The sequence below is a fragment of the Priapulus caudatus genome, unplaced genomic scaffold (genome assembly GCF_000485595.1).
Source record: "Priapulus caudatus unplaced genomic scaffold, Priapulus_caudatus-5.0.1 Scaffold1158, whole genome shotgun sequence".
Lineage (NCBI taxonomy): Eukaryota > Metazoa > Priapulida > Priapulimorpha > Priapulimorphida > Priapulidae > Priapulus > Priapulus caudatus.
In genome coordinates, this window is record NW_014578219.1 from 26,508 (window position 1) to 38,849 (window position 12,342).

At 48.3% G+C, this 12,342-nt stretch overlaps 1 protein-coding gene across 1 annotated transcript in view; it reads left to right on the top strand.

Annotated features, from left to right (window-relative positions):
- Nucleotides 1–12,342, top strand: part of LOC106815614 (unconventional myosin-XV-like) — a gene marked incomplete at its 5' end in the record, with an annotated part of 52,143 nt that overhangs the window by 25,134 nt on the left and 14,667 nt on the right. Inside the window, 3 exons of the mRNA XM_014820100.1 lie at nt 5,412–5,528; nt 6,391–6,573; nt 7,974–8,126. Coding sequence (XP_014675586.1) covers nt 5,412–5,528; nt 6,391–6,573; nt 7,974–8,126 — 453 coding nt within the window. The remainder of the gene's footprint in view (nt 1–5,411; nt 5,529–6,390; nt 6,574–7,973; nt 8,127–12,342) is intronic.

Here is a 12,342-nt window from a genome sequence, read left to right on the forward strand (position 1 = left end):
GAGAGAAAGCGAGCACGCGCCTAGCGTCGCGGACAGAGAAGACTGAGAACGAGAGAGAGAGGGGAGAAAAGTGAATTAGGAAGAGAGAAAGGTATAACGGCAATGTCTTTGTTTCTCCTACATGCCCCCCCCCCCTGATCCTCTATTTCATGCGCGACGGGGAGGGCGGTCGAAGGAGTCGCGCCACTAGCGACACGATGCTGGTGAAGGAGCGAGTCAGTAAGAGGTCCCCGCGATGGAAGCCGAGACAGAAAGAGGAAGACCATGGACAACGATCGTGGTGTTCTAAGCGAGTAACCATCTGCAGATGATCGAGCAGACCTGTTCGTCAATCGCTGATTGCTGTTCATACCGAGCAAGACTGTTGTCAACTCGCTGATTGGCTTTCAATCCGGAGCAAGACTGTTGTCAATCGCGATTGGTTTCAATACCGAGCCAGACTGTGTTCAAGCGCTGATTGGCCCCTTCAATCCGGAGCAGACTGTTGTCAAGCCGCTGATTGGCTATTCAATATCGAGGAAGACTGTTGTCAATCGCTATTGGCTTTTCAATATCGAGCAAGACTTTGTCAAGCGCTGATTCGCTCTTCATCGATAGTAGTATGACATGAATGGGCAGTTACCAGTTGAATCCCCTGCTCCCGTCATGAATGGTTGTGAGGGATCACTATAATAACTACGGTATCTAGTGATAGCAAGAGTGACGAGGTGCGACCAGCCAGGCTGTGCTTGCCCGGAAATACTGATTACAGCACCCATCGTTTTTCGTTCAGGTGTGGGTGCCTACCCCTCCCCTGCGTGCCGCTCAAGCAATACGCTCTCTCTGCTCTTTCTCTTTCTCTCTCTCTCTCTATCTGTCTCTCGCCCTCTCGTCTTTCTGCTCTCTCATCTCTCTCTTCGCATATCTACTCGTATCTAGCTATTATCTATCTATCTATCTACTCTATCTATCTATCTTCCTCTAATCTAATCTATCTATCCTATCATACTCTACTATCTATCTCCTCCCCGTCTTCCCTTCTCTCAATCTCTCTCTCTCTTCTCTCTCTCTCTCTTTCCCTCTCTCCTTTCCTCTCTCTCCCCCTCTCCCCCTCTCTTCTTCTCTCTCTCTCCCTCGCATCTCTCTTCCTCTCGCTCTCTCTCTCACTTTTCTCCCTCTCTTCTTTTCTCGCCTCTCTCTCTTCTCTCCCCACCTCTCTACTCTCCCTCCCTCTCCTCTTTCTCTCTCTCTCTCCCTCTTTTCCTCTCTCTCTCTCCCCTCCCTCTATCTTCTCTCTTCCTCTTTCTCTTTTCTCTACAGCCGGGAGCTTTTAGCGCTGCGCACACTAATGCCTGTTTAAGCTACAAACGCCACCGTCAGTACACCATCAGGCCGAAAGCTTTACACGATATACGATCTTCTGTCGGGCGATGCACCTTAAACTCTCTCTCTCTTTCTCTCTCTCTCTCTCTCTCTCCTCTCCTTCTCTCTCTCTCTTTCTCCATTCTCTCTCTCTCCTCGCTCTCCCTCTTTCTCATTCTCTCTCTCTCTCTTCTCTACTGCCCCTCCCTTCTCTCTCTCTCCCTCTCTCTCTCTCTCTCCCTCTCCTAACCTCTTGCCCTCTCTCTCTTTCCTCTCTCCCTCTCTCTCCCTCTCTCTCCCTCTTATTCTCTCCCTCTCTCCTCTCTCTCTCGTCCTCTCTCCTCGCGCCTCCCTTTTTCTCTCTCTTCCTTCTATATACAGTATTCTCTCTCCTGTGCTCTCTGTATTATTCTATTCGATTGTCTTTCTCTCTTCCCTCCTCTACCCTCGCTTTCGTCAACACACACTCTCTCTCTCTCTCTCTCTCCTCTCGTGCTCTTCTCTCTCTTTCTCTCCCTCTCTCTCTCCTCTCTCTTTCTCTCCTCTCTCTCCTCTCTCTCTCTCTTTCCGCTTCTCCTCATCGGTTCCTCTCCTCTTCTCTCCTCTCTCTCTCGCGGCTCTCCGGTCCTCCCGGTCTCTCTTTCTCACACGCTTTCTTCCCTTTTTGTTTCCCTCTCTCGTCCATTCTCTCTCTCTTCCTCGCCGGATCGCTCAATCGGATTAGTTATAGAAGAAGAAGGCGATGTCTGGGCTGATAATGTTGATGAAACGATGAGAGAAGGAGAGGCTAAAGAAAGCAAGATGGGGTGGAGGGAGGGAGGGAGTAGAGAATAGCGCGACGGGAAGGAGGAGTAGAGGAAGAAGAGAGGGAGATTGAGTGAGAAGAGGGAGAGAGACAGAAGGTAAAGCGAATGGTGGAGAAAGTGGGGGCGACGCGAAAAATTTGGTGATGATGCCGTGATCGGCGCGCGACGAGAGAGAGAGTAGCAGAGATAGGAGGGAGGAGAGAGCGAGAACCGAGCGAGGAGAAGGGGGAGATAACGAGAAAGTGATATAGAACAGTGAAGGACGAGGCAAGATTAGGAAATAAAAAGAGATAGAGAATGAGGGTAGAGTGATCCGATAGCAGCTTGGGGGGTACGACAAGTGTACAGCGCGGCGCGTCTTTCCTGCATAGTACCCTTCATTCATGCCGATATTATAACGCCACCAGTGCACACTGCCCGGAATGTTCGCGCTCAACAAAAGTCATCGCACTCTGTGGCTAGCTTCTATTTTCGTCACTCCTCTCACAGCACCTTCTGCCGTTTCCTTCGCCCCGTTGCTTCCAACCGTTTTGATCTCGTCTGCCTTCTGTTCCGTGTTCTCATCTGGTTTCTGTGTTTCCGTCTATGTCTCTGCTGTTCTGCTGACCGTCTTCGCGACGGCTCGCTTCCATCATCCGCTGCCGGCGCCTGAGAACGATGATGATGGCATTTAACGTTCTCGTACACAGCCAGAGAGAACTTTCGAGTCGCATTGACGACGGCTCACGCAGTTGTATCGACCTGACGTGTCCTTGACTGCTCCTTGGAGGATAGAGAGCACGGTGATGCGCGCTGGCCTGTGCTGCTGCTGTGCTGCCTGCTCCTTGGAACAACAGTTGCCTTTTGTGCTGCGGGTGTACCGATCAAAATGCGTCGAAAATGTGGGAAAAATGCCAAAATCTAAATGGGTCGAGAGAGGACGTTCGGATAACTACGCGAAAGAGCTCTATTACTGACGGGAAATTAGGAGAAATATTTTCTAAACGTAGTGGAACAACACATTTTCCTGGTCATGGAATGGCTATTACTCAAAGCCACAAAAAAATACGCCTAATCAACGTTAGCGATAAACGCTTACTAACACACAGGAAATTTATTACCTTTATCGTATCAACACACTTAAAACGATTTACGACAATCGCTACGATCACGCGATCGTATTATATAAATAAAGGTAAAACTATTATAAAGGTATGAATAATATTCTTAAACCGAACAACCATCATTCAGTGAGATTCCCACTACATCTTTTCGCCTATATTTTTGGCCTAAGTTACAAAGTTTCAAGATCCCACTGGCCCTTGCAAGTCATGCTGTTCCCGTTTACTACGGCACAGAAATAACTAGTTTGTCAGAGCATGGAAAACGAGCGATTATACGCTGGAGAGTGGAGAGAGGGGCTTGTATCTTAATATAATACCCATTATTGCGCCCACAACAGGTGTGTGTGTAGTGGTGTGTGGTGTGTGCTGTGTTTGGTGTGTCGCGTGTGTGTGCGTGTGCGCTGCGTGTGTTGCGCGCATTGGCGTGTACGTGCGCTGTAATTATGTGGCGTGCGTGTGGTGTCGTCGCGGCATGTGTGGTCCGTGTTGTGCGTAGCGTGTGTGCGCGCATTGCTGTAAGCGTGCGTTTAATTGGACTTGTGCGCTGCGCGTGTCGTGGCCTGTGTATCTAATACGTAATCACAATCTCTTCTGTGTGCGTGTGTCTGCGCGCGCGTGCACGCGTGCGTGCATGAGTGAGTGCGTGCGCGCCTGACGCGCCGCTGGGTGCGGGTGCGGGTGGGTGAGCAGACGAGAGCGAGCCGGACCGCCCCCCCCCCCGCGCGCCCGGTCACGTGACCCGCGCCATGTTTGCACGAGTCGCGTGTGCGTGACGGGGGGTTTTTTCAGTGATTATCGCTGCAATTTTCACCCCTACCCCCCACCTTCCACCTCCTGCTCTATCTGTTTAATTGACCGACGCAGCGTGGACTGGATAGAGACGGGAGGGATTTAGATGTACGACTCTGGGACTCTGGGACTTCGAGGCAGCAGTAGCTGCTGGTCGCACGCGCGCTCACACGTTATCGTCTGCGAGGACGAGGACGACAACGACGCCATCTAGCGTGCGTCGGTGTTTGTCGGTGGAGGTGCCAGGGAAGGTCGTGGTGTTAGTCCTCTGTCGTCATCGTTCATCGTCGTCGTCCTCTGTCGTCATCGTTCATCGTCGTCGTCCTCTAATGTTAGAGTCCATCGTCATCGCTCATTGTCGTCATCCACCATTGTCAGCACCCATCGTCAATTTATCATCATCATCGTCCATTATCGTCTATCATCGTCATCGTTCATCGTCAACGTCCATCACCGTCATCGTTCATCGTCAACGTCCATCATCGTCATCGTTCATCGTCAACGTCTATCAGCGTCATCGTTCATCGTCATCGTCCATCATCGTCATCGTTCGTTGCCATCGTTTATCGTCGATGTAAACATGCTGGATTAAAATAAAAAGAACTCGTGTTGAGTTGGTTCGCGTAACTCCGATATCACAGAACGCGACAATACACATAATGAGATATAATGAAGGCAGCTAGCATGCATACGTGAAGCAATTACTCACCAAGGTGACGTCAGCTGTTAGACTAACTCCTGTTCCTAAACGTTGCCGCGGTTGCCTTCTGTGAGTGTAGTGTTGTTATATGCAACGACTCGTAGTGTCAGTCTAGTTGTCTACCAATGAATACGATCGAGGCAGTTGGGTAGATATTGCGGGTGATGTAATAACTCATTGTTGTCATTTCATCTACGATGTCTTCACTCAAATTAAAGCTAGGGTTAGGGTTAGGGTAAGACTTAGGTTTAGGGTTGGAATTAAAGTTTCGGCTATGGGTAGAGTTATAATTAGGGTTGGAGTTTGTTTTGAGGATTAAGATAAGGGTTAGGGCTAGAATTAGGGTTGGTGCCGGCATTATGGCTAGGGTTAGGGTTAGGATTAGGGTTGGGGTCTGTATTATGGTCAGGGTTAGGGTTGAGGTTAGGATCAGACCTGGGGTTAGAATTATGATCAGGGTCTGTATTATGGTTATGGTTAGGGCTGGGGTTATGATTTGGGTTGGGGTGAGAATTATGATTAAGGTCTGTATTATGGCTAGGGCTAGGGTTGGGGTTAAGATTAGGATTAGGGTTAGTATTATGATTAGATTAAGGGTTAACAATAGCGTCAGGACGTCGGCGATATACGGGTGACGTCATTGTTTGTGTTCATGTGCGCATGCGCGTGAAGCAGACGCATCAGCAGGAAGGCGTTGACCTTGGTAGCGACGTCGAGATCAAATGGACGAGCCACCTGCTAGGCATCGACGATAAAGGACTGGCGCAAGCACTGACCACCAAGATCACGGTGAGTGACCAGTAGTGACCATTACTGCCCCACTTCCGCTACGCTGCATATCTCCCTAACAAGATATAATATGGCAACAGGATAACGGGATGACCGGATAACATGCTAACAGGATAACAGGATAACAGGATAAGAGGATAACGAGATACAATATTGACAGGATAACAGCTAGGTTAAAGGGTAACAGGATAACAGGTTAAAGGATAACAGGATAACAGGTTAAAAGATAACAAGATAACAGGTTAAAGGACCAATGTGTTACACGGGACGGGAGATTCGCCACCGCTAGGCAGCGCTAGTGTCTGTTTCGTTTCCTTTTGTGGTCATTTTCACTTCATGGGGACCCTGTAATTAAACTGCTTTAGATATATGCTAATGCGTTTAGCATATATACCAGCAGCTGGACACAATTTTTGTTTTTACGGGCGCGTACTTTTGTTGCGATATATGATTGGTATATATATATATATATATATATGACTCAGACCAGAACATGCATTTATTGGGTCATTTGATGCAATGTCCATTCAGTGCTACCTAATAACTAGCCTCCTAAAATACCAAGCAAGACAGATGTCAGCTGATGCCAACAATTATTACAGAAAATATATAGTCACCATTGTTTCTGCTATAGAATCTTCTCTACTTAAACTAACACATTAGATCACAGTACTTCATACACTGGTGAATGGTTAACCCAAAGGTGAATGAAACTATTGTGGGGAGAATTAAACCTACCAAAATCATAAGGAAGTTTAGCCGCGGGTGAAAGAAATTTTGTGATAAAGACTCGAGGGTGAATGACACTGAAAAGCACCGCATCAGAATACAGACGAATATACCCGCATTAACCTCGTAACAGGAAGCGAGAAACGAGAGAGTGATGACGTCATTCAACATCGACCAGGCATTGGATGCGCGTGACGCCATTGCTAAGGCGCTGTACGCGCGTCTTTTCTGCTGGCTCGTGAAACGCATCAACAGCATCACGGGCAAGGGAGACAAGAGAACGTCTATAGCCGTGCTGGACATTTTCGGCTTCGAGGTAACTATCATACAGCGCGACTGTACAATATATTTATGATTGTCTAACAGCATGTGATATCACACAGAGCATCGCCCTGAACAGGCAACGTACGCTGTAAGCGTGATGGGGGCTTCATCACGTGACCATTTCCTTTAGGATGTTATTTGATATACCAGAATGCCGTCGCGTGTCGAACAGTAATAGCAGGAGTAAATAATAATCGATATTACTATTATTCTATTATTAATCTATAATTATTCTATTGTTATTCTATTATTATTATTATTATTATTATTCTGTTATTATTCTATTATTATTATTATTATTATTATTCTATTATTATTATTATTATTATTATTATTATTATTCTATTATTATTATTATTATTATTATTATTATTATAATATTATTAAATCCTTATAATACATGATTGTGACGATTGTAATTAATAGCCTCAAGTGAGACGTTGCGTACGTGGCAATGATCAATGCATAGCATCGTATACAGGACATGTTAGTAATATTAGCTGTATCTGTGACAACATAAATGCTGCCTAGGGTGCGCATTGCATCCTGTGAGTCAATAGTTACGGAAATGAGGCACGCTGGAGCGACGATCGTCAGGATAATGGACTATTGCTCCTCGATGCCCAACACAAAGCCGCGACCTTGCTGGCACCGGGGAATAAAATAACGAGTCCACTTTGTTCATTGTGATATCACGGAATCGCGATGCGTGATTGCGACAAACGAGAATAATACACAACGAATTGGCATCTGGCAAAACGCCGAGTAATTTTTATAGAATACGTACTATCTAGATGCAACACGCGGTAAAAGTGAACACTTTAGTGTAATCTAGTAGGCGCAGCAACGAGTGAAAGAATGATCCCAGCGAAACACACAATGCCTTTGCAAAATACGTAGTGCCGAAACAAAACACGTATTGGCCTGACGTTTGGAAAACTGCGTAGCATGATAAACGCAATCCGACAAAACACAGTAATCTTCTACGCTGAAGTACTACGAGCAGTGAGCTAGCAATAACAGTTTCCCAGCTTTCCAATCTTCGTCGTCATCTCTCTATTGCTACCACGCGATCCTCTCTCACCGCTCCCTCCATGATCCCGCTGCCGACAACAACACCGACGCCGACGCTGACGCTGACGCTGACGCTGACGCCGACACCGACACCGACACCAACACCAACACCAACACCGACGCCGACGCCGACGCTGACGCTGACGCTGACGCCGACGCCGACGCCGACACCGACACCGACACCAACACCGACACCGACACCGACGCCGACACCGACACCGACACCAACACCGACACCGACGCCAACGCTGACGCTGACGTCGACGACGACACCGCCCACGTGACTGATTGCCGACGTTTTCTTTTCTCGCGCGACAGGACTTTGCCGAGAATAGCTTCGAACAGCTGTGTATCAACTACGCGAACGAGACACTGCAGTTCTACTTCAACAAGCACATCTTCCACATGGAGCAGCAGGAGTATGCGAGAGAGAAGATCGCCTGGCAGCCGATAGCATTCACAGATAACCAGGTGATGGAGGGAGAAGGGGAAGGGAGAAGGGAAGGGGAAGGGGATAGAAGAGAAAGGGGAGGAGGGGAAAGGGACGGAGACAGAGAGGGGAAGGGGAGAGAAGGGAATAGAGGGAGGGAAAGGGAGAGGGGGAAGGGAGAGAGAGGGGAAGGGGAGAGAGATGGGGAAGGGAAAGAGAGGGGAAAGGGAAGGAGGGGAAAGAGAAGCAGAGAGGAGGAAGGGACAGAGAAGGGAAGGGAGAGAGAGGGAACGGGGGAGAGAGAGGGGGAATGGGAGATAGGGTGGAAGGGGAAAGGGAAGGGAGAGAGGGGAATGTGAGAGATGGGAGAAGGGGGAAGGGGGGAAGAGGAGGAGCAGCATGGGGTGGCAAGACGCGATGAGGGAGAGAGAAGGGGAGAGAGCGGGGAAGGAGAGGAGAAGGGAAGGGGAAAAGGTGGGAAGGAAGAGAGGGGAAGGGAAGAGGGGGAAGGAAAGAGGCGGAAGGAGAGAGTGGGAAGGAGAGAAGGGGAAGGGAGAAAGGGGAAGGGAGGAGGGGAAAGGGAAGAAGAGAGGAAGAGAGAGAGAGGGGGACGGGGAGAAAGGGGGAAGGGGAGAGATGGGAAAGGAAGGAGGGGGAGGGAAGAGAAGGGGAAGAGGAAAGAAGGGGAAAGGAAGAGAGGGGAGAGAGAAGAGGGGAGGGGAAGAGAGGGGAAGGGGAGAGAGGGGGAAGGAAAGAGAGGAATGGGGAAGAAAGGAAAAAGGAAGAGAGGAGAAAGGGAAAGAGGGGAAGGGGGGAGAGAGGGGAAAGAGAGAGGAGGGGAAGGGAAGGAGGGGAGCAATGGAGGCGGGGCAGAAGCGCGAATGAGGATAAGAAGAGGGAAGAGAGAGGAGAAGGGGAGAGAAGAGGGAAGAGGAGAAGGGGAAGGAAAGAAGAGGGGGAAGGGGAGCGAGGGGAAGGGGAAGAGGGGGAAGGAGAGAGCGGCGAAGGGGAGAAAGGGAAAGAGGAGAGAGGGGAAGGGGAAGAGGGGGAAGGGGCGAGAGCGGACAGGGAGAGAGGGGAAAGAGGAAGAGGGGAGGGGAGGGAGGGGGAGCAATGGAGCGGGGCAGAGACGCGAATGAGGGATAGAGGGAAGAGTAGGAGCGATGGCGGGCAGAGCGCAAAATGAGGGAGAGGATAAGGGAGAGTCAGAGAGACAACTGAGAATAAGATGTGGAGAAGGTGAAGAGGGACAGACAGAGAGGGGTGGCAAAAGGGGGAGATAAGGGAGAGAAGGAGGGATGTGGGAGGAGAAGACTCGAGAAGACGCGGTGAGAGAGGAGAGAGAGAGAGGGGAGACGAGAGGGAGAGAGATACAGAACTGAGAGGCAAGCGCAAGAGAGAATAAAATATCGGAAAGAGTGTACAATAGAAGAAGCATAGAAAAGCAAAAAAGAGAGAGGTGAGAAATTACGAGAAGGAGGAGAGAGAAAGATGCTGAGAATGTGGTGACACAAAGAGATTGCATGCTAGCAAGCGAACAAGCAGAAGCGAGCGAGAGAGAGAGGAGAAAGAGAGAGAGGAGAGAGAGAGAGAGAGAGAGAGAGAGAGAGAGAGAGAGAGAGAGAGAGAGAGAGACAGGTGGGTGAGTGAAAGAATCTATAATGATATTAACATGCGTTTCATGCTGACTAATATAATAACCTTCTCGCAATGATGATTTATTAACGTGACAAGAGTGCTTCTGTTCTAGCTTGCATCGACCTCATCGCAAAGAACCTATCGGATCTTACACATACTCGACGATGAAAGTAACTTCCCTAAGGTAAGTGAAACGCTGACATTCTACCGACGATCGATCGTGACTTTTTTTTCTGTCCAGATTGAGTGCATCGGCCTGCAACGACACGCAAGCGATGTTACGGATGAATATTGTATGTGCGAGGAAAAAACAAAAGAGGATTAGCGGATGAAATGATAAGGATATGCTTAAAATTTCACGACGGCGCCATTCGCGTACAGGATTTCTCTTCGTCCCGCCTAATGCTGTTCCTACGTTTCTTCATTTGCCGCCATTTTAGAGCTACTATTTCTTTTGTCATAAAATGCCTAAATATTTCACACACGACCGCATGATGGGAATTCGTTTGCGACATCCTAAGATGGACGCGCATGTTATTTTAATCGTCTTGTCTCTCATTTCTGTCCCAATTTCTTCTCCGTGTGGAAGCGATTAATCGAACGACGCTGTTATTATTTTGCGATATCCGTTGAAAAAAAAAATTCTCTCTTGGTTATCACGCGCGTTGTCGCGCGGTCTGTCATCAATCGTCGACCGAGATCCTGCTCTTGATTACGACATTCTCTATTGTTCGTTGTGATTTATTACGGTTGGTCTACAATGCATTTATCGACCACCGTTGTGTGCTTCGTCAGCAACGAACGTCAGCTTTCTGGAGAAGTGTCACTTCAACCATAGCACGACGGATCTGTACAGTAGGCCCCGCATGTCGGCACCGGAGTTTGCCGTAAGCATTACGCTTGGCAACGTCTGGTACAACGTACGTACACTCGTAATACATGAACGGCGTCACTCTCAACGTAAACGCCTCGCCTAATATCTGATTTATATCTACAAATATTTCCTTTGTTCTTTTTTATGTCATTATTCGTTTACACGCGTTAATCGTTGCCCGGTGAGTATTACGGGCAAATTTTTTTCGTAATTTCGTGAAATAGTTGTACTATTCTACTCTAGCAAATTCATTTGATCTTTTTATCATATTCGAAGAATAGTCGTAATATTCGGGTATATATCGTAATTTCATAAAATTGTTGTAAATATTACGAGAATGAAATGGCGACTAAACGGTTAAAAATCCGATGATGACGACGAGTACGACGATGATGATGATGATGATGATGATGATGATGACGCGATGGATGATGATTGATGATGATGAGCGTTAACGGAAAACGGCGACCGTGATGCGCGATGGATGACGATGGTGATGATGCACAGCAACGACGATGACGATTGTGTTGACGATGTCGCTCTTTTCCACAGGTTGACGGATTTCTAGACAAGAACAGAGACACACTGAGACTGGACGTCGTTGATTTACTCATCGGCAGTAAACCCGTACGTAGCTCATATAATTCATCTTCTCTGTAACTGCTAGATCGTAGGTTCGTCTCAAGAGTTAACTCTCTTCTTCCTGCATGCAAAGGTTGATCAGAACTTTGACGAAGAATCTTGTTGGATAAACAAGCGAAACATAACCAGCGAACATTCATCATCTCATCAAATTCAATCAAATCAATCGATCAATGATTTTACCCCCGTTTTATTATCATTTTTTTACCCATTGAATCCTATCTATAAATTATGTGTATTATATACAAGATCAGTGGTTCTCTCTGTTATGCAATAGAGTGAGCCTCGAGGGGTGTGAGCATCGCGTGGCTTATAAATGTTAGTCATAAGAGTGACCGTCAGGGGTCGCGTGATCCGCGTGGTTCCGCCTGTTAGTTTAATAGAGTGACCTATGATGGCGCTAGAGTAACATCGGCTTGTGTGTATATTTGGCAGCTGATATCGAAGCTGTTTAAGAAGTGGAAAGACGAGGAGGAATGCACAAGACCGTTAGTGACGCGAACGGCCCCGCCACGTGGCGCTGAAGCCGCGGTACACACGACGGTGGCCAGCACGCTTCCATGAAAGCCTGCTGAAGCTGGATCGATACCATGTCCAAGTAAGCCACACTCAGCTGCAGAAGATGGGGAGAGAGAGGGAGAGAGGAGAGAGAGAGGAGAGAGAGGGGAGAGAGGAGGAATAGGGGGCGACGCAGGAAGGATGAGAGAGAGAGAGTGTGTTGTGTGTGTGTGTGTGTGTGTGGGTGGGTATGTGTGTGTGTGTGTGATGTGGTGGTGTTGTGTGTATGTGTGTGTGTTGTATCTGGTGTAGTGGTGTCGTGTGTCGTGCACTGTCCTGTGATGTGTGTGGCGTGTGTGTGTGGTGGTGTGTTGTGTGTGTGTTGTAGTGTGGTTGTCGGGGGTTGTTGTGCTGTGTGTGTGTGGTGTGTGTGTGTGCTGTGTGCTGGTGTGGTGTGGTGGTGTGTGGTGTGGTTGGTGTGTGTGCGCGTGTGTGTATGTGTGTGTGTGCGGCGCGAATAGCCGCAGTGTGCTGTGTGTCTGGTGGTTGTGTGTGTGTGTGTGTTTGCATGTGTCGTGATCCGATCACGTGCGCGGGCGCAGAAA